Source organism: Chionomys nivalis, chromosome 1 (genome assembly GCF_950005125.1).
Source record: "Chionomys nivalis chromosome 1, mChiNiv1.1, whole genome shotgun sequence".
Lineage (NCBI taxonomy): Eukaryota > Metazoa > Chordata > Mammalia > Rodentia > Cricetidae > Chionomys > Chionomys nivalis.
In genome coordinates this window covers 13,046,757-13,066,302 of record NC_080086.1, presented here as the reverse complement: position 1 = coordinate 13,066,302, position 19,546 = coordinate 13,046,757, and the positions used below count along the sequence as shown (strand labels likewise).

At 40.0% G+C, this 19,546-nt stretch overlaps 1 protein-coding gene across 1 annotated transcript in view; it reads right to left on the bottom strand.

Moving 5' to 3' along the window:
- The window catches only part of Slc15a5 (solute carrier family 15 member 5), a 106,612-nt gene that overhangs the window by 16,314 nt on the left and 70,752 nt on the right, over positions 1–19,546 (bottom strand). The window contains exon 7 of the mRNA XM_057792753.1: positions 16,859–16,990. Within this exon, the coding sequence (XP_057648736.1) occupies positions 16,859–16,990 (132 nt within the window). The remainder of the gene's footprint in view (positions 1–16,858; positions 16,991–19,546) is intronic.

Below are 19,546 nucleotides of genomic sequence, written 5' to 3'. Positions count from 1 at the left end.
CTCTCTGAGGGTTCTCTGTGTCCAGTTTATGCAATAGTCCAGGCAAGAGCAGTTTCTTGCCCAAATGGCTATCAAACTCCATAAGGAGCCTCTTCTATGCCCATCTTTTTCTTGAAGTAGATTGGTGCTGCCAGGAGCAGAGTGTCTCATTGTGATGAAAAACCCTAAGTTATTAAAACATTTAAAATGCCCTATTCTGTAGTCTTTGAAAGATATGAAGAATATCTAACTAAAATATATCTATGTACATCTAGGAAATCTAACTAACATAACTACAAGCTTGACTATTATTGATGATTATCGATTAAGAATCTATATACATTACATTTTTAAATGAACGACACAATCACAATACCTTAATCAATATCAGAAATACATATACATATAACAAGATTGACCTTAAATTTATATCAATAAAGTCAAATCCATACCATTGCAAATTATTCATATCTATATCATATCCTCCTTTAAATGTAAAAGAACATTTATAAACATTTGGGAATATGGGCACAGTTATTTCTCTCCAAACTGCTTCCTGCTGAATGAAGGCACTGTTATTCAGGTCTTTCATGGTATAACCTGTGTGCTAGATTCATCTCAGTTAGCAGTCGAGTGAAGTAATTTTTTGAATGTGTTCACAGCAACCCTTCAGGAGGGCGTGGTCCATCATACCATATTGGGACAGAAGCAATCCACAGGGTCTCATCCTCTGTGAAAACAAAAGAAGAAACCCCTTTCCAAAACATCATGTCCTTAGATCCAAATTTTAAAGTCAAGGTATTTTCAAAATATCTATGTTGGATAAGTTCAGCAGCATTTATAAACAAATATCTTTTAGCAGCTGTTGCTCTTAGCATTCAAACAATTCAAAGAGAGCATGATAGCATACAGTGTCAAAATTCTCTGTGTATTTTCCATCTTTGTATGCTTTATTTTAACCTCTATTTTGTTTATTTTTACTTTTATTTTTTTGCTTTTTGAGACAGGTTCTTTGTATATCTTTGACCTGGAATAACTCTGTAGACCAGGCTGTCCTTGAACTCTCAGAGATCTGTCTGTCTCTGCCTCCCAGGCACTGGGATTAAAGGCATGTGCTACCACACCTTGAAGTCACAGAGGTCAATCTCCCTCTGCCTTCCAAGTGTTGGGATTAAAGGTGTGTACTACCACACCCAACTACTCTCTTTCTTCCTTTGTTTTTTTTACTTTTAAGAACTTTAACTTTTACCCTGCATATATTTTTAACACACTGTTAAATCATTTAGAAGTTTTCTTTGTTTTTGACGCTCTCTTTACTGTATCTCTCTCTGTTTTTCTGACCACATGAGTCTTTAATTTACCAAGCAATCTCAGTAGGCTTTAGCCGTGGCTTTGATAGCTGGATCCAGCCCATTTCTTAGCTTTCCAGTCTCATGGCTGAGGTACCGGCTGTAGCCATTTTTATTACCACAACTCTATGGCGTTTCAAGGTCTTTGCCAGCAAGCAAGTTTCAACACTTCACTCACAGACCACACTCAAGTGCTTTGGGCTGCCTGACTGAAAGAGTCAGAGTTTGCCCTGTCTGGTCGACCCAGAAAGTGGACATTCTAAAATGGCGCAAGCTTTTTTCCTGCTATGGCTGAAAACCGAAAAGCATGTGTTCAGGTTTTCATCAACACTGTTTAAGTGTTTTGTGGCAGGACCTCTTAAAAGAGCTTCAAGGTTTGCAGCTAAAGCTGAGTCAGAAAGCCTCTCTTAGATGAGAGTGCTTGCTTACCTGTAGTAAGCAGAGCAGACCCGAGAAATTGCTGCTACCAAGAAGCCATGCTGTACTCTATTCTTTCCCAAGCTTTCTCAGGCTTTCTCAGGCGCCATTCTGTTGAAGGAGCTGCGGGCTGCGTTCCTGCTGCCTGGCTCCTGGCTGCCTGTTAGCTTATGCCCCAAAATAACAACACACAAACTGTATTCTTTAAACACTGCTTGGCCCATTAGCTCTAGCTTCTTACTGGCTAATTCTCACATCTTGATTACCCATTTCTATTAATGTGTGTAGCACCACAAGGTGCACTTACCGGGAAGATTCTAGCCTACGTCCATCCTGGGTCGGAGCTTCATCGTGTCTGCCTCAGAGCCTCCCAGCATTCTGTTCTGTTTACTCCACCCACCTATGTTCTAACCTCTCAGGCCAAGCAGTTTCTTTATTAATTAACCAATGACCTTTCTCCATCATGCTTGTGTGTGCATGTATGTGTGTGTGTGTGTGTGTGTGCACAGTACTTACAGAGACTAGAGAGAGCAGCAGATCCCTTGGAGCTGGAGTCATAGGCAGTTGCAACATAGGTGCTGGGAACTAAACTCAGGTCCTCTGGAAGAGTAGCAAGTGCTCTTAACTGCTGAGCCATCCCTCCAACCCTGTTGCTCATCTTCTTTTCAAACTCAACCCCCTACTACTTCCTTTATAATTGGATTTATTTATCCATATACTACTTTTACAGCAAGAGACTGGAAAAATTTTGTGACTAATTAATTATAAAATGATCCAGTGCTGAGTTTTTACCACATGTCTCCATTAGCTTGTCATTGGCAGCCTTGGATCGGCACATTAGAAGGCATATGTTAATTATAAAATTGTCTAGAGATATTGTTATAGAACCCCAGTACCCCAGTAAGGAAAAGGAGATGGATGCAAGGCCTACAGTCACTGGCTCCAGCAGGGTATTACTCCACAGAGACTTCTTAGACACCTCAGACATGCATGGTGTTATTCTTGGTGCTATCTCCCATTCCTTTCAATTCTAAACCTAACACTGCTCTTTCTGGGGAATGACATTGTGTTTCCCCTTTTATTAGCTACTGGTTCATTTGGAAGGCAAAGGAATGGAAAACTGTTGATGTACACATTTTGGAATGCCTTTGAAAGGCAGGTGGATCCTGAGTTACTATTTCTCTTAGACTTCATTATTATTTTTTAGGGTTATTTGGTTGGATTGGTAACCTAGCAGGTGTCTTAGACTGTTGAGATAAGTTTAAATAGATTGTATATTTTAGGTATAATGTTCCCCGTGTGTGTGTGTGTGTGTGTGTGTGTGTGAGATTTTTAAGAAATGTGCAATTAAAGAGATGTACTAGCCATTCTCCAGGGTGGATCATCTTCTCTACCCTGGGAAATAAACCCAGGGCAGAGAGGAGAGCTTTGGAACCGGAAATCCCCCACAGCTATATGATCTTGGTAACTCATATGTTTTCTGAGCTCATTTCCTTCTTATATATGTTGGGGTTACAGATATCTGCCTCCAAAGACCTGTGAAGATTTAGTGAAATAATATCTTCATGGAATGCGTACAGCAAGGCCTGCATATAACTGACACTTAATAAATGCTAATTTCTTTCCTTTCTCCTTTCAGTAACCTGATTTAAATGCTTCATTTGAGATTCATAGCTCGCCTACCTGAGTTAATTTTTAAAACACATTAATTTTCATGATACCTGAAGGAAATAATACCTAACAACTGTATTCTAACTTTGACTTTTCTATCATTTTTTCATAGTTATCTAATAAAAAACTCAAGTTATTATTTCCTTTAATTTACTGACAAGGAAACAGAGGCACAGAAGGGCTGAGATGTTTGCCTAAAGTCAAATAAAGGAGACAGGATAAATATTTGTCGAGTGAGCAGATGAACTGGAGTCGGCCTCAGATCCACACACGGCTCCAGCCCGCCTCTCTGCATCTCCTGCATCCCCACTTCAATTTGCATTTCCAGTTCTTGGGAATTGTGGATAAAAATGAAGTCGAGTTGCTGTTTCCAGGAAGGGACACCGTGTCTTTCAGAATTGTTAGCGAAATCACCAGGCATTGTTCACCTGAACAGGCCGAGAGAAGGGCCTAGATGGTATTTGACATAACAGGCTTTCTTGTAAGGGTGAGCTCATTCTTTTGAAGAGCATTGGGAGGGAAAACCCATCACGATAGTGTGTTCTCTTGATGATTTCAGTGAATTATCATGGAAATGAACTCCAGAAGAGAGGCAATGCTTTGTGATAATAGCCCGATAATGCCATTAGCTATGAACTGTAATTGTAATAGCATTAGTCAAATGAGTAGATCTGATATTAATTTGAGTGTCAAATATTTCTGTAAGGTTCTTCTTGTTAATTAAGCATCAGCCCGGGCATTATTAATTCACCATCTATCCAGTCCTTGCACACAGTAGGCACCCGAGATGTATTTGTGGACTGAATTAATAAATCAGTCCTTAAAGTGGAGTTGCTAAAAATAACAAAATGCTAAGTTTCAGTACTTTCATGGGTAGAACAAGAGTTTCTAAAGATTTATTTATGCTTTAAATTACGTGTCTATGTGTGGGCGTGTGCACATGTGTGCACACCATCAGACACCCTAAGACTGGAGTTACAGCCTGACCTCACAGTTGGGACTGAATCGTGGTCCTCTGGGAGAGCAGCACCTTCTCTTAACCACTGAGCCATCTCCCCCCCTCCTGAAGTGGAGTTTATTTTGTCCCGTAGCTGCTTGTTTGTAGAGTCTTTCTTTTATTTGCAACTCAATTCACCTGAGAGCATAATTTACAAATTTTAAAATTTAAAAGAGACACTTTTTCTTCTTCTGCATATTTAGAAGAAAAAATATTTTCCTTCACATTATTTGTAGTATGGAGTTTTTGCCTTTTCAGCTTGTGTCTGCCGTAGGCGACTGCTGCTTGCTTCATAAAGAAAATGGGGTGTTGCTCAGAAGGAGGCTGCACTCCTGCTTGCATGCATGTTTGTCTTCTCCATTCTCTCCCGAGGCTTCGTTCTGGAAGTCCAGAACTCCATCTTGGCCCCTGACTCAGCTTCCATTCCCTCTTCCTCAGCACTTGGGCTCCAAGTTCCTTCCTTTCTTGGGCAACAGTTTCCTTCTCTGCCTATAGACGGTGTGCTCAGACACACATAGACTGAAAGTAGCTCAAGTCTATGCCTGAGGTTCCCTGATAAACACAGATTTTCTAGCTGAGTTTTGGGACAGTGAGTCTTGTACTTTAGGGTACGTATGTCTCCAATATTGCATAGGTCACTCTGCATGTTTATGTCTCAATGGTGCACAGGACATACTAAAACACTGAACCATTTATTCACTTTGTATCTGAAATTAAGATTTAGCTGCACACACAGTATTTTCATTTGCTAAATCTGACAACCTCAGTCACACACACCCCCTTCCAGATGTCAGTATCCTCTTGAATCTTCCCAGTCCTAAATTCTTCAAGAGAGCTCCTTCATTTCCTTGCTTACCTAGACACTCTGCAGTCACATTGATCTAGTTCTCACTCCCGTCTCACCATGGAGAGGGCTCCTATGGATACTATGAACTACTTTTTCATCTTGTTTGCTTTCACAGTAGTATTTGACACCATGATACACTTATAATAGCCTCTTATGTTTAGTGGAAAAGTTCATATATATACACGCACATGTATACATTCACTACATACATATCAATATAATTCATACATGTACACATACTTAGGTGTGTGTGGATCTATATCAACACCACGTATATAATATACATCATATATACAGACAGACACATGCACAGACACACACACAGACACACAGACATACACACACACACACACACACACACACACACAAATCTGCTCCTCCAAACACCTGGTGAAGGCAATCTTTCCTTAGCTTTCTTCGGCAGACTTTCTTATTTCATCTTCTTGAACACTTCAGTGCTAAACTTTAAGCCCTGGGATTTATTTCTAAAGTTCACACTTGGTAATTTCATTCAGTTGTATGGCTTCCAATGTTATTTTTGTGCCAAACATCTTTGTATTTCTCTACCTAGCCAAAGTCTTTCTTTTTTAAGCTTTGGGTGTTTCTATCTAGATGACTTCCCAGTATGCCAAACCCAGTGTGTTAAGTGTTGCAGCATACTCTTCTTCCAAGTCTTTTGCCTTTAGTAAACAGAGTTTTCTCCTGCCCAGCGTGTTCCTAGGCAGCTGGTGTTTCTGTGATTCCGCCTTCTCCCTCTTACACCTATTGATTTCCAAAACCATCCCAAGGCAGTGTTGCTTCTGTCTCTGACACAGAGCTTTGTCGTCCACATCTCCTTCCCTGCCTATTTCTCTTGTTTCATTCATACCTCATTTTCCTGTATTATTTTACGACTTTCTCCTTCTTTTGAATGCATCTTTTTTTCTCTCTTCCAAACCTAACTATATCCACCGAAACTCAATGCCTTCATGATTTACTGCATTGAAGCTATAAGAAAAGCCTCTGTAAGTCAAAGGTGCCATATGCTTTTACCCCTGTGCAAGTCCACCATGTAATGCCAGTCTCTCTGATACCATATTTTTTCAGACTGCCAGCATTCTGTGAGCTCCTTTAATGCAACCAATGATTCTTTACTGTTAGCCCCTGTCATAGGAACTCTTTACCAGGTATAGGTCAGGGCTAGGCTCACCCTGGAGAAAACCACATGCCATTCTAGTCTGGGCTTTAGTACCAACCATTTCCAGATACTCTTTGAATGAAGATGCCTGTGTCTCTGACTCTTCCTTGTTCTACGTGTTTGTAATGGTGAAGAGGTATCATTCACGATATAAATCTATGAAGCCAAGAAGAACCCCGGGCACTGTTTCGTGTCACCTTATTCAAAACTGGATCTGAGATGGAGGTAGACTGTGAGAACTAAGCTTTGCATCATGGATGCTTTCTTCCCTAAAATATTTTTGAAATACTACAGAAAACTACATAAACATACACTTCGCTGACCTGGAAGACAGTGGAAGCTCATTCAAATTACAGTAACCTTAATCACACACACACACACACACACACACACACTATATATATATATATTTATAATTGCTCATATCTAATATGTATTATACATAATTGCATATTTACACTATGTGTGTATTATCTTACAAGTCATGTTATTTTTTTCCTACAGTTCTCATAAAAGTCTTCGAAGGAAAATTATTAAAAGGTCATTCTAGAGGAATAACTCAGGCTCAGAAAACAATGGAAAATAAAAGTAAAGGCTCTAGAAGGTTCCGTGGGTAAGAAGTAGTTGTGCAAGTGTGAGGACCTAAGTTCAAAAGCCAAGGCCACACACGGAGTCTAGGCACTACTGTGCTTGTCTGTGTTCTCAGTGCACCTATGAGATAATGAGAACTGGAGACAGAACTGCAGGAAGTTATCATGGCAAACATAGCATCAAAGAGAGCTTGTCTCATACAAGGTGGAAGATGAGGATTGACACCAAAGGTGTTTCTCTCTCTCTCTCTCTCTCTCTCTGCCACAATTTTTTTTAAAAAGGATATTATACACCCTTTTCCACATTTCATGAGTCAATAGCAATAATTAATGACTACCTGTAGCCTAATGGATAATTTGGGCTCTTCCTTGGTACTGTTAAGAACTTAAATATTCCTGGGTAGCAAGACAAGTTTTTGTGGGGAGAAAGGTTGAGGATATAGAAAACACCGTATCTGGGATTTATAACACTGTCGTACAGGGTGACCCTGCTCCTAATTTTGATTGAATGGCATGAGCACAGGTTACCTACACAAGCTGGAGCGAACCTGTCCTGACCACAGGTGCCTTCAGGGGCAGCAGGGCATTGCTTTCCCACTCCAAGGTCTGTGAATCTATTATCTTAAAACACACATGTAATTAAAAGCCCTGTCGTGGACATTAATGGGAAGAAACACATTTCTTAGAAGACAGACACAGGCCTACAGAATTCAGCTAAGCACTTTCCCTCACATAGAGTGTCTTCTCTTCTCTCACGCTCCCTGTAACTGCAGATTCCTGTTCCAAGAGCAGCTCTGTGATTCACGCTGACATGGCTGTCAGTGCCCTCAATTCCTGTAGATATTTAAATGAGAATTTAAAAAGATCTCATTTTTAATTTAAAATGGTCTTGATTTGAATTAAACAGCCAAATTCTTTGTACTTTTCCTTGAAGCTGGAGCAGGTGAGACCAAGGGGACAGGGGACGCAAAGCTTGACCTCTTCATTCGGCTTAATTTCCCCCCTCTCTTCCAGGCACTGTTCCTCACCTCTAAGTCTGTAACTGAGATGTCATTTCTTCCCGAATTTTTAGTTTGTTATTTTTGTCAGAAGGTGAGGTTGGAGTCAGGAGAGTGAGGAAATTGATCTTGCTCCTAATGGGATAGAGGCGTCACCAGCGGTGTGACTGGCTTCTCCACTGCCTTCTATTAGCATTGCTACTTTTAGAGAAGCCATTCCTGAAGTGATTAGTGTGGGAGGACGGGTTTAGTCTCCTGTCTTCTCCTTTAAAACACTCCGACTGAGCGATCCCAGAAGGATCAGATTTCTCACTTGTACTGAAAATGTCACTCTAACAGTTATCTCGCTGCACAGTTGAGTTTTTGAGAAATCCTTTGAATTTCTGCATTCACACCACTTCTCCATCACTGTGCTAAAAATGACTAATGTAGCTCGAAGCCCGTGAGACTGTGATATCTGATCGCCAGCCCCACCCCCATACACACACACACACACACACACGACTGACACGGATTCTTAAAGACTGAAAATGCTGTAAATGCTACATGGAACCCTGAGGGGGCATTAGGTGCCTGAAACCTATCTTAAAGTTGGTTTTATTCTGGTCAACCCTGTTCCACAGTCATTTGGTCCAACATGACCGACTCAGCTTACCTGGTTTTCAGGAGAACACACTGCTCCAATGTGTGACAGTTTCATATTTAAAACTAAACCCTAGCATTGGAATTTCGAAAGGCTTTATTTAATTTTATCCTCTAATCATCTCTGGGGAAAACGAAAAGCATTGCCCCTTTTTTAATTAAGAGAAAACAGTCTTAGAGGGATAATGACTTACCCAAAGTGATGTTTGTAGTCAAAGGCCCATGCTCTTTGGGGGGCACTAATTAGTCACTGTAAGCCAGCATAGGGTCACAGGAACAGATCATCTAAATGAAACTCACTTCCTTTCTTGAATTATGTTCGAATGGGTAAAGGGGTTGTCACAAACACAGAAGGAACCCACTCCCAGTAAAGCATAATAAAACCTCCTGTGATGTCGTTTAGAGAGGGAAGAGGAGGTGGTTGGGTGGAATGAGAATAATTAGGTGAACTGGGAACTGATTAGAGCCACAAGGGGAGGATTAAGTTGGTTGTCATTAACTTGCCATGGGGTCTGTGGGAATTTCACATTGGGCTTATTTTCAGGTCTGTCCAATTCAACAATTGTGTCAATTACCTGGGAGAAGTCGAGGGGCTTGCTTACTAAACCTGCAGACAACACAAGAGAGATCAGCAATTCACTGGGTGACAGAATCAAGTTCCAAAAATGTCTATTTTTCAGCATGATGGGTTGACACTTATTAAGGGAAGGATAACATCCTATATTTAATTAGGGAGAAAAATACCGATGAGTGCAGCTTAATGGAGAGTAACTGCCAAAACAAGAAGAAGGAGTTTGAGGTTTTAATTGACCACCAGCATGGTATAACTGCTGAACAACTCAACAGAATCTCCATGTGTGGGGAGTGGAGAGGAGAGAAAGACAGACAGAGGAGACTGATAAGCATCCTGTATGTGCCTATTTTAAGTATTGTGCTTGAATTCGGAAACCATGTTTTGAAGATATTGACAAATGGTTCTTTAATGGTTGCAGAATGACAAGGAAAGAGCAGAAACTATGTAAACAAAAAGAAAAAGACGTGGCTTTTCTATAAAATAGAAGGGGGTTGTGATGGCAATTTTTACTGAACAGTAGCTGTGGTTATTAGTTACTTAATTCTCAGAACAATACAATGTGCTATTTATTATGATGATCATGAACATGGACACAGAACATGAAGGGAGACTCTCATGATTCATACTTACTTGGTCTGACCTGAAAACTTATAACACATCATTCCTTTGCGTATTTATCAACACATATGGTAAGAAGTCAGGTTTGTTCTACGGAATACACATATCAATAGAAGGAGATCGGAGTTCCATTGCTAAGCAGAGATATTTTCTGTATGCTAAGGGGTGACTGAGCTTCTATTTTTGGTACAAGGTTAGACTCAATGTGACGTGAGGCATTATCCAAGTGAAAGATTCTAATTTCTTGAGATATGATTTGATATAACTCAATTTTATTATGAACAGAAAATAAGAACCTTGAAAAGAAGAAAGTAAATTAGTTAATTGCTAGTTTAAATAGTGGCAATGTCAGTACATGTTTGGAGTTTCTGACCTCAGAGCCCATTTTGGTAAGTGTCTTTGGAAAGGTCATCAAAACTTTGCTCATTATATAAACTGTCTTTTTCCATCTTCTACTCTATCTAGAATAGGATCAATATTATCTCATGTGCACACCGGCAGACAGAGGTTACTTAGTAGGAATTAAATATGTCTTTAGTAGGTCCTTGTGCTTGGGGATTTCTTCATTGCCTAATATGCTAAATGATTTGGTCATGTTGGGAGAATCAGGTCTCTTTTGGACACAAGCTGAGCTGCACGGAACACTTTATTTTTTCTGCTTTAATTATATCATTTCAAAAACAAAGAAAATGCTATGGCCTTCTCAAAAGTTTTGTAATAAATCTAACAACGAAAGCAAAAGCCTCTACCCCAGCTAAGACGCCTATCAATAGCAGATACATAGCCTGAACTGGCCATATCTTGTGACCAGATTGGTGCTTAGCCCAATTGTCATCAGAGATGCTTCATGCGGAAACTGATGGAAACAGATGGAGACCCACAGCCAAACATTAGGCAGAGTTCAGGGAACCCTGTAGAAAGAGGGACTGTGTTGGGAATTATCTCGATACAGGAAATAACCAGGCCAGCTTAAAGATAACAATTATATTTTTAATGGTTATAAGGGGAAGCTCACGCCACAAGAATGGGGAGTGCGACTTCTTCTGTGCCCTCCCCCCACCAACTCTGGAATGCCAGAGCCATATCCTTGTTGTTATTGTTGTTGTTTTCAGCTTGCTAAGGCCCTAGGAATATTTGAGCCCCAGACTGGTATGCCAAAATATGTTTGTTTGTTTTCACTCTTTGCTCTTTGGGGGTCCGCCACCCACCTCCCAAATAATCACATGGAATCTTATTCTTAAGAAAATTACTTACTTAACTTGACTTATTCCTAGCCTTTCGTTTTTGACATGAGATGCAGTTTGAGACAGGGTTTCTCTGTATAGCTTTGCAGGCTGTTCTGAAATTCGTTCTGTACACCAAGCTTTGCCAGCTTTTCTTAACTTAAATTATCCTATATACCTATTGCTTGTACCTTTCGTTATTTCTGTGTATCTTTTTTTCTTCATCTTATTCTATGTTTGACTGTGTGGCTGTGTGACTATGTAGCTATGTGACTGGCCCCCAGCATCTTCCTCTCCTCCTTTTCTTATTCATCCATCTTCTCTTTTTCTTTTTCTATTTATTCTCTCTACCTGGAGCTCCTCCTATCCCTCTCATGCCTAACGATTAGCCATTCATCTCTTTATTAGACTAATCAGGTGTTTTAGACAGGTAAAGTAACACAGTTTTACAGAGTTAAACAAATGCAGCATAAAAGAATGTAGTACATCTTTACATCATTAAATAAATACTCCACTGCATACATGAATGTAACACATCTTAGAATAATATTCCACAACACCCTCTGGTTCCTACAATCCTTTCAGTCCTGATGGGGAAGCTCTGTTAACTGATCACACCTAGTTAAGGCATGGCTACCTGGAATCGAGGAAGAAAAACTGAGAGGGACCAGGTGCACGGTGCTCTGGGCGATTTCCACGGAACACAGAGGAAGTCTCACTCCCCATTCTTGTGGTGTGAATTTTCTCTTATAACCATTAAAAATATAATTGTTATCTTTAAACTGGCCTGGTTATTTCCCGTATCAAGCTAATTCCCAACACTTGGCACCTGGTTTGTGGAGCCACTAGAGCTTCTGGCAGCTCTGGCCAACATAGACTGTGCTCACGGGAGGCAGAGACAGAAGAGATTTTATTTATTTATTATGTATGCAGTATCCTGTCTGCATGTTTGCCTGAATACCAGAAGAGGGCACCAGATCTCATTATAGGTGATTGTGAGCCACCATGCGGTTGCTGGGAATTGAACTTAGGAACTCTAGAAGAGCAACCAGTGCTCTTAACCTCTGAGCCACCTCTCCAGCCCCTGAGGTGCTCAGTCTTACTGCAACTTAATATGCTATGTTTTGTTGATACTTATGGGAGACCCACCCTTTCCTAAACAGAAATGGAAGATGAGTGGATTGGGAGTGAAAACAGAAGTGGGTGGAGGGAGGGACTGGGAGGAGAGGAGGGAGAGGAAACTGCATTCAGGATGTAACATATAAGAGAATAATAAAATAAATAAATAAAAATTTTAGAAATATATATATATATATACATGACAAAGTAAAAGTTTCTACTATGCAATGCAAATTATCAATGATAATTTAGATTTTCAGTGAAACCTTTCTGCAGGAAGGAATCAGTTAAATGTGTTAAGAGGCAGCCAATAGAGTGGGAGAAGGTCTTTGGCAGATATACATCTGACAGAAGATTGATATCCAGAACTTGCAAAGAATTAAAAACATAAACAAGAAAACAATCCAACAAAAGTGGGCTAATGAAATAAACTGACAGTTTGCAAAAGATGAACTACAAATGACTGAGAAACATAGAAAGAAGTATTTAACCTCACTAGCCATGGAAGAAGTATACACCTAAGTTATGTTGAGATTCGAAAGTCAGTCAGTGAGAACCGATAACATATACTGTAAAGTGAGGATGCGGGTGTCTTGGTTGCTGTTCTATTGCTGGGAAGTAACAATGCAACCAAGACAGTTCATATACAAGGAAGCATTTAATTGGAGGGCTTAAAGTTTCAGAGGTTTAGTCCGTTGTCTTAGTTAGGGTTTCTATTTCTGTAAAGAGACACCATGACCACAGCAACTCTTATAAAGGAAAACATTTAATTGGGACTGGCTTATAGTTTCAGAAGTTTAGTCCATTATATTCTTGGCATTGTATAAGCAGACATGGTGCTGGAGAAGGAGCTGAGAACTCTACCTTGATCCACAGACAGCAGAAGCAACTTTGTGCCACTTTGAGAACAGTTTGAACATAAATGAGACCTCAAAGCCTGCCTCCATAGTGATACACTTCCTCCAACAAGGCCATATCTCCTAATAGTGCCACTCCCTATAGGCCAAGCACTCAAACACATGAGTCTATGGGGCCGTTCCTATTTAAACCACCATATTTAGTATCGTCATGGTAGGAAGCATGACGGCACACATGGTGATAGAGCAGTAGATTGGCTAAGAGATCCATACTAATCTAAAGGCTGAGAGAGAGATGCTGGCCTGGTGTGGGCTTTTGAAACCTCAAAGCCCACCCCCAGCGACACCTTCTTCCAACAAGGCCACACCTCCAAATCCTTCTCAAATAGTGCCATTCTCTGTTCAAATATATATGCCTATGGGGCCATTCTTATGCAAATTACCACAATGGGAAACAAGGAATCCTGTAAACTGCTAGTGGAAAGATAAATGAGTCCACTCTCAATGGAAACTAGTATGGAGGTTTCCCAAAAACTAAACATAGATCAACCGTGTGATCTAGCTATATCACTCCTAAATATTCACCTAAAGGACTCCAAATCAACACACCACAGAGACACTTGCACACTGATGTTAATTGCAGAGTCACAATAGCCAAGTTATGTAAACAAGCTAGGTGCACAGCAGGGGAATGAATAAAGACAATGTGGTATATGTACACAATGGGATGCTTGTCAGCCATAAAGGAGAATGGAATTACGTCATTCACAGGGAGATGTTTGCAGTTGAAGATTGTCATAGTAAGCAAATTCCCAGTGGACACACGAAAGGGAAGAGGGAGGGATAAGAAAAGGCAGTGTAGGGGTAGCAGGCATCAGAGAAAATGTGTAAAATACAATATCTATTTGGGAGTTTTTTTTTTTTAATTAATACAAAAAAAGAAATGTTTGCAGGAATAATCATGTTAAAGATTTTGACAGATCTGGTTTCTGGGAGCTGGGAGGTATTTTTGTTTATAAATTTCTTGAGAGAGTGGAGAATCTTTGGTTTTCATAGTGGGCGACTCATATCCTGCATAATAATTTATGCTAATAAGATGACTCTTGGTAGGGGCAGGTGTTGCAGTTTGTGTGAATGGAATGACTCAGAATGGAACTGACTAACAAAAGTGTGAATCACAGGCTCTGAGCCAAGTTCTAGATGTCCAAATTTGAGGAAAGAGAAGGAGGAGGGAGACTGTATTCAACATGTCAATGATTCAGTCAACCTTGCCTGCCTAACAGAGTCTCAGGAAGAATGGTGAGGACATGGTATAGTGAGTTTTGGCACTGGGAGAATTCTTCATTCTATGATACACTAATGGGCTGAGAAGGTACTGCATCCTTTTAAATGGGGTATTCTCAGTGGTGCAGCCATCACAGGCTTGTACTTTGTGCTTCTTCTGACGGTACATTTGAATTTGTTTTATAATAAAACATTAATCAGAAGGACTGGATCTGGGACCTTATGAGAGAGCAATAGTGGGTAAAGCAAGGCACTTGCCACTAAGCCCAAGACTCAAGTTTGGTTTTCAGTATCCATATGGTAGAGAGAGAACTGATTCTTGCAGGTGTTCCTCTAACCGTAACATGCATTCTATGTTACACAACCCTATCCTCATACACACTCACACATACAAAATATATGTAAAAGAAAATGTAAAGTAGTGGGCAGAGGATAGAGTCATTGGCAGAGGGTTTGTCTGGTGGACAGAAAGCCCTGGGTTCAATTTTTAGCACTGCCTAAATTGAGTGTGGTGGTGCATGCCTGTAATCCCAGCACACAGGAGGCTGAGACAAGCTTCTCCTAGCACAAGGCAACAATATTGTGGCTGTATCAGCTCCTATGGAATTCAGAACTTAGTTAAGGCAGTCTTTGGGGATGCTACTCCATTAGGCTCAGTTTTTCTGGCCCGTGGAGACAGTTTTCCTCATTGCCCTTCTATGCCCCTCTCTATGTTCCCCAAGCCCCTTTTGAGTAGTAGTGACTAAATAAACTTCGATTCAGTAATAGCTGGGATCTACAAAGTTGTGGCTGGTGGACAACACACAGGAATTTGGGGGAGAATTCAGGAAGGTCGATCTCACTGTGACAAGATGCTTAAGGCAGTAAAGTCAGCTTCAATTTGTAAGGACCTAAGCTGGTAATAATAGTTGACTTTGAAGTTTTAGTGTATATCAGATGAGATTTGATGGTAGAAGCTCTCTTTGTACATTTATATGTATATATTTATTTATTCTGTGTACTCATATTGAGTCTGTTCCATATTTACCTTCCACCAAGTGTGTTTCAGGGATGGCATTCTGATTGCCAGGGTTGGCAGCAAGCCCCTTCCCCCACTGGGCCATCTTACCAGCCTTGTAGAAATTTTTTAAAGTCAACTTTCAGAATTATTTCATTAAACAAAATGAAATAAGGAAGCATGTTTAGCATGGGAAGTGCTTAGATGCAAGTTTAAGTGAGACTTCTTCAGGTCATTTATAAAATCTTGAAAGGAATACTTTATCACAACAAAACTAGCCATCAGAGTTCAAACGCTGTAAGTTCTGGAGCTGATGTTGCGAGTTTGGATTTGAGTGCTATGAGAGTCACAACAGAATTGCCTGCTATTCTTTGTGATGTGGGTTTTGAGACACAGCGGGTGAGTGCCCCACATATGCTATTGCTGAACTTCCTCAGATACTTACAGGCAAGGTTTGTCCTTATCACCCAGTCAGTTAAAATTGACAGATTTTGCCAAACTTGTTATATTAACTGTTCTTGATGTAAGTGCTTCCCTGAATCACTGGGAATCTTCTAGGGGTTTGAAAAGTGTTTATTTTGCTGGTCCTGGCACCCCAATACCCCATACATAGAACACAGTAGGTTCTTGATAAATAATTTTTGAACTTTGTGTTGAATTTGTCACTGACTGATTATTTTCTTCATAGTCTGAGAGCAAGTAGACTGGATCCATGTAAGAGAATACAAATCATCCCCCCTTTTATATTACTTTAAGTGTACAACTATAAATATATTTGAAAGTAGAGAAGAGTAAGACTATCATATTTTCCTTAAAGTAAGCAACAGCCAATTAAGTAAAATTTTAGGTACAGTGACATTCAAAAATAATATTGGTAAAATGGGTTGATTTAAAAATATAGTCCAAGACATGTCCCCTGGCCATTAATCATGATGTCTACGCTGTCTTTTCCACTTACAAACCAACTTAAGATTAGAATTTTAACATTTGCATCTCAATTTTTCATATTTCTTGTTTCTCTATCCAAAATTTTCCCCGGGAAAATTTTCCAGATCATTTGTTAGCCACCTTAGGATTTCTCCTCAATTGTACAGGCAACATTTGGGGCCAATTGAGAGCAAAGTAGGCCACGGGGTAGCCTACAATCCTGCATGTGCGCAGGTGCTCTTTTCAGCATTGTCTTCAATAGCTACCAGTCATTATTGAACACAGCCTCATCACAAGACCTAACATGAATACAATGACCAGTTCGCTTTAAAATGCACTTTTAAAAGACACTCTACACTGTCTCATGGGAAGTGACATTTCGTAATTACCTCCTCCTATCAAAAGGAAAACAATTCCCAGAAATTAATGAATACAGCAAGACTCTACTTCCTATCTTAATTCTATCTTAATTGCAAAAGTGGATCAATTAAAAAAAAGACTATGTTTGCAAAGACCCTCTCTTATGGTTTTGTCTCCCAGCTCCCTAGTCATCAGTTCAATGTATATAAGCATGAGATGAGTGAATTCTTACCTTTTGAGATGAGATAAACCAACTCCACCAGCAATGCCCCTGTGAAACAGGCAAATCCATGAGACAGCGTCAAAAAATTCATGGAAGTTCCTCTGAAGGTGCTTGGAATGAATCTGTGTATTACCATGGAGACTGGGAGAACAAGAAGAGGCCAGCATTTAGGACTTCACCTAAATCACTTATATACACTATGTCCCAATGAATGCTACCATGCATCAAATTAACTAATGAGCAAAATGTATGGGTGGGACTTTGTTAAGGTTAGCGCCGAGGTAGGTTGTGATACAATTTACTGTTAACTTCAAGGAATAAAATATGATAGCATACAGCCTCATACAACTGCCAGGAGGATCTGATTGCCTGGCACGTGAGTGCTGTAATGTCTTCACCAAATTTCACCCAATCTTAAATATTTCTGTTGCATTTGTATCAAGGAGTGAGCTGTTCTGGATATCATGAGGTCTCTGCTTGAGATTCCATGACCTATGGAAAGCTTGAATTTATCACAGAAAATTTGTGCAGGGATTCAGGAGTTAAACAAGAATGATCTAAAACCTCATTGACAAGCATTTATTAGCCTTCATGTGAGTTTATTAATCTAAGTCTCAACATCTTCCAATTTGAAATGGGAATATTATCATTACTCACAGACAGAGAGGTATGGTTATATCAGATGTACTACCTATAACATGCTGTATTTATTGCTGCCTTACATGTGTTAAATAAATGTAGGTACTTTTATTTATTTTTTCTTTTTATTCTTTTTATTAATTCTGTGAGAATTTCATATAATGTGTTTTGATTATATTCATGCTCAACTTCCCCTCATAACTCTTTCCAGATCTATCCCAATTATTTACCCACCCACCCCTGCAGCATCCTATCTTTTTTTATGTTGTTGATGTTGTTGCTTAGTAACTCACGCATTCCAGTTTGTGAGACCCACATCTCCTGCATGTGAAGCCATCTCTTGGAGCATTGTTGACCTACCAGGAGCCACACCTTTAGAGAAGACTGAGACTCCATTCCCTAGAAATCATTCTCAGTTACGGGTGGGGACCGAGATTTATGAATTCTTTCCTGCTCAGTGATGTAAAGTTGACAGGCTTCGTCTTTTGCAGGCACCCACAGCTGCTGTGAGATCATAAATGTAGCAATCCTGTCATGTCTAGAAGATGCTTTCCCTCTGGTCCTCTAATAATCTTTGCTCCTATTCTTCAGTAGTGATCTCTGATCCTCGGAATGAGTGTGATATAGATGTTTCATTTGTGACTGAGCAGACTACTGATTGGTGTTGTCCTGGGTACTTTGACCAACTGTGAGTTTTTGTGTTAATGTTAGCTATCTTAAACAGTATTTATCCTATCCATGCAAGGTACTGCACAAAACTGTTTGTATACATTGACTATGTCCTGGTTAGCCCAGTTGTCAAATTTGCACAGGCTAAAGTCATCTTAGAGAAAGAGGCTCCACTGAAGAATTGCCAAAACCAGAATGGCAGGTGGGACCACTTGATTATTAATTAATATAGGAAGACTCTGCACACTGTAGAGGGGGGAGTCATCTTTAACCAGGTGGTTCTGGGCAGTTTAAGGAAGCTGGCAATCCTAAACCAGCCAGGGAATGAGAAATGTGGTGAGATTGTGTTTGTGCTTCAACAAATAAAGCTTGCTTGAAGATCACAGTGCAGAGCTAGCCAATAGTTAGCCATACAGAACAGGCAGTGTGGTACACACCTTTAATCCCAGCACTCAGGAGATAGAGGCAGATGGATTTCTGTGAGTTCAAGGCCACTCTGGGCTACATAAAATCAATCCAGACTATAAGAGATTCAGAGTCAGGCAATGGTGGCTCACAAATTTAATCCTAGTACATGAGAGTACCTGTTTAATTCTAGCACTAGGGAGATAGAGACAGGAAGGGATTTGGCTGGACAGAAAGAGGAATATAAAGCTAGAGGAGGTAGGCACTCACGACATTCAGTCTGAGAACTCTGTTTGAGGATTTTTAGAGATAGGATCACCCATTCAGTCTGAGGATTCAGTAGAGGTAAGAACTAAGTAAGAACTGCTGACTTCTCTGCTCCTCTGATCTTTCAGCATTTACCTCTATATCTGATTGGGGTTCTGATTACTAAAATCGATTAGAATTCAGACTACAGCAGGCAACATTCCTCCATGGTTATATGGTTTCTGATTTTCTTCTTTCCTTTTGTGCTTTAAAAATTTTTCTAGCCGGGTGGTGTAGACACATGCCTTTAATCCCAGCACTCAAGAGGCAAAGGCAGGCAGATCTCTGAGAGTTCGAGGCCAGCCTGATTTACAAGAGCTAGTTCCAGGACAGGCTCCAAAGTTACAGAAAAACCCTGTCTTGAAAAAAAAACCCAAACAATAATAATAATAATAACAACAACAACAACAAGGACATTTAAAAGACAAGAACTCCTGAGTAAACTGGGAGTGTGGGAATCATGGGAGAGGGTAGAAGAGAAGTGGGGACAAAGAAAGAGGAGAAGAGAAAAATATGTAGCTCAATAAAAACAATAAAAAATCATCATGGAAAAATTTCTAATGTGAGTGTTGCTGCTTATAATAAAATAGTCCCACACTAGCTCAGAATGGAGTATAGTAAAGCTTTATTTAGGGGTAGACTCACAGAAAAGGCAGTGATCAGCAGTCCTCTGCATGG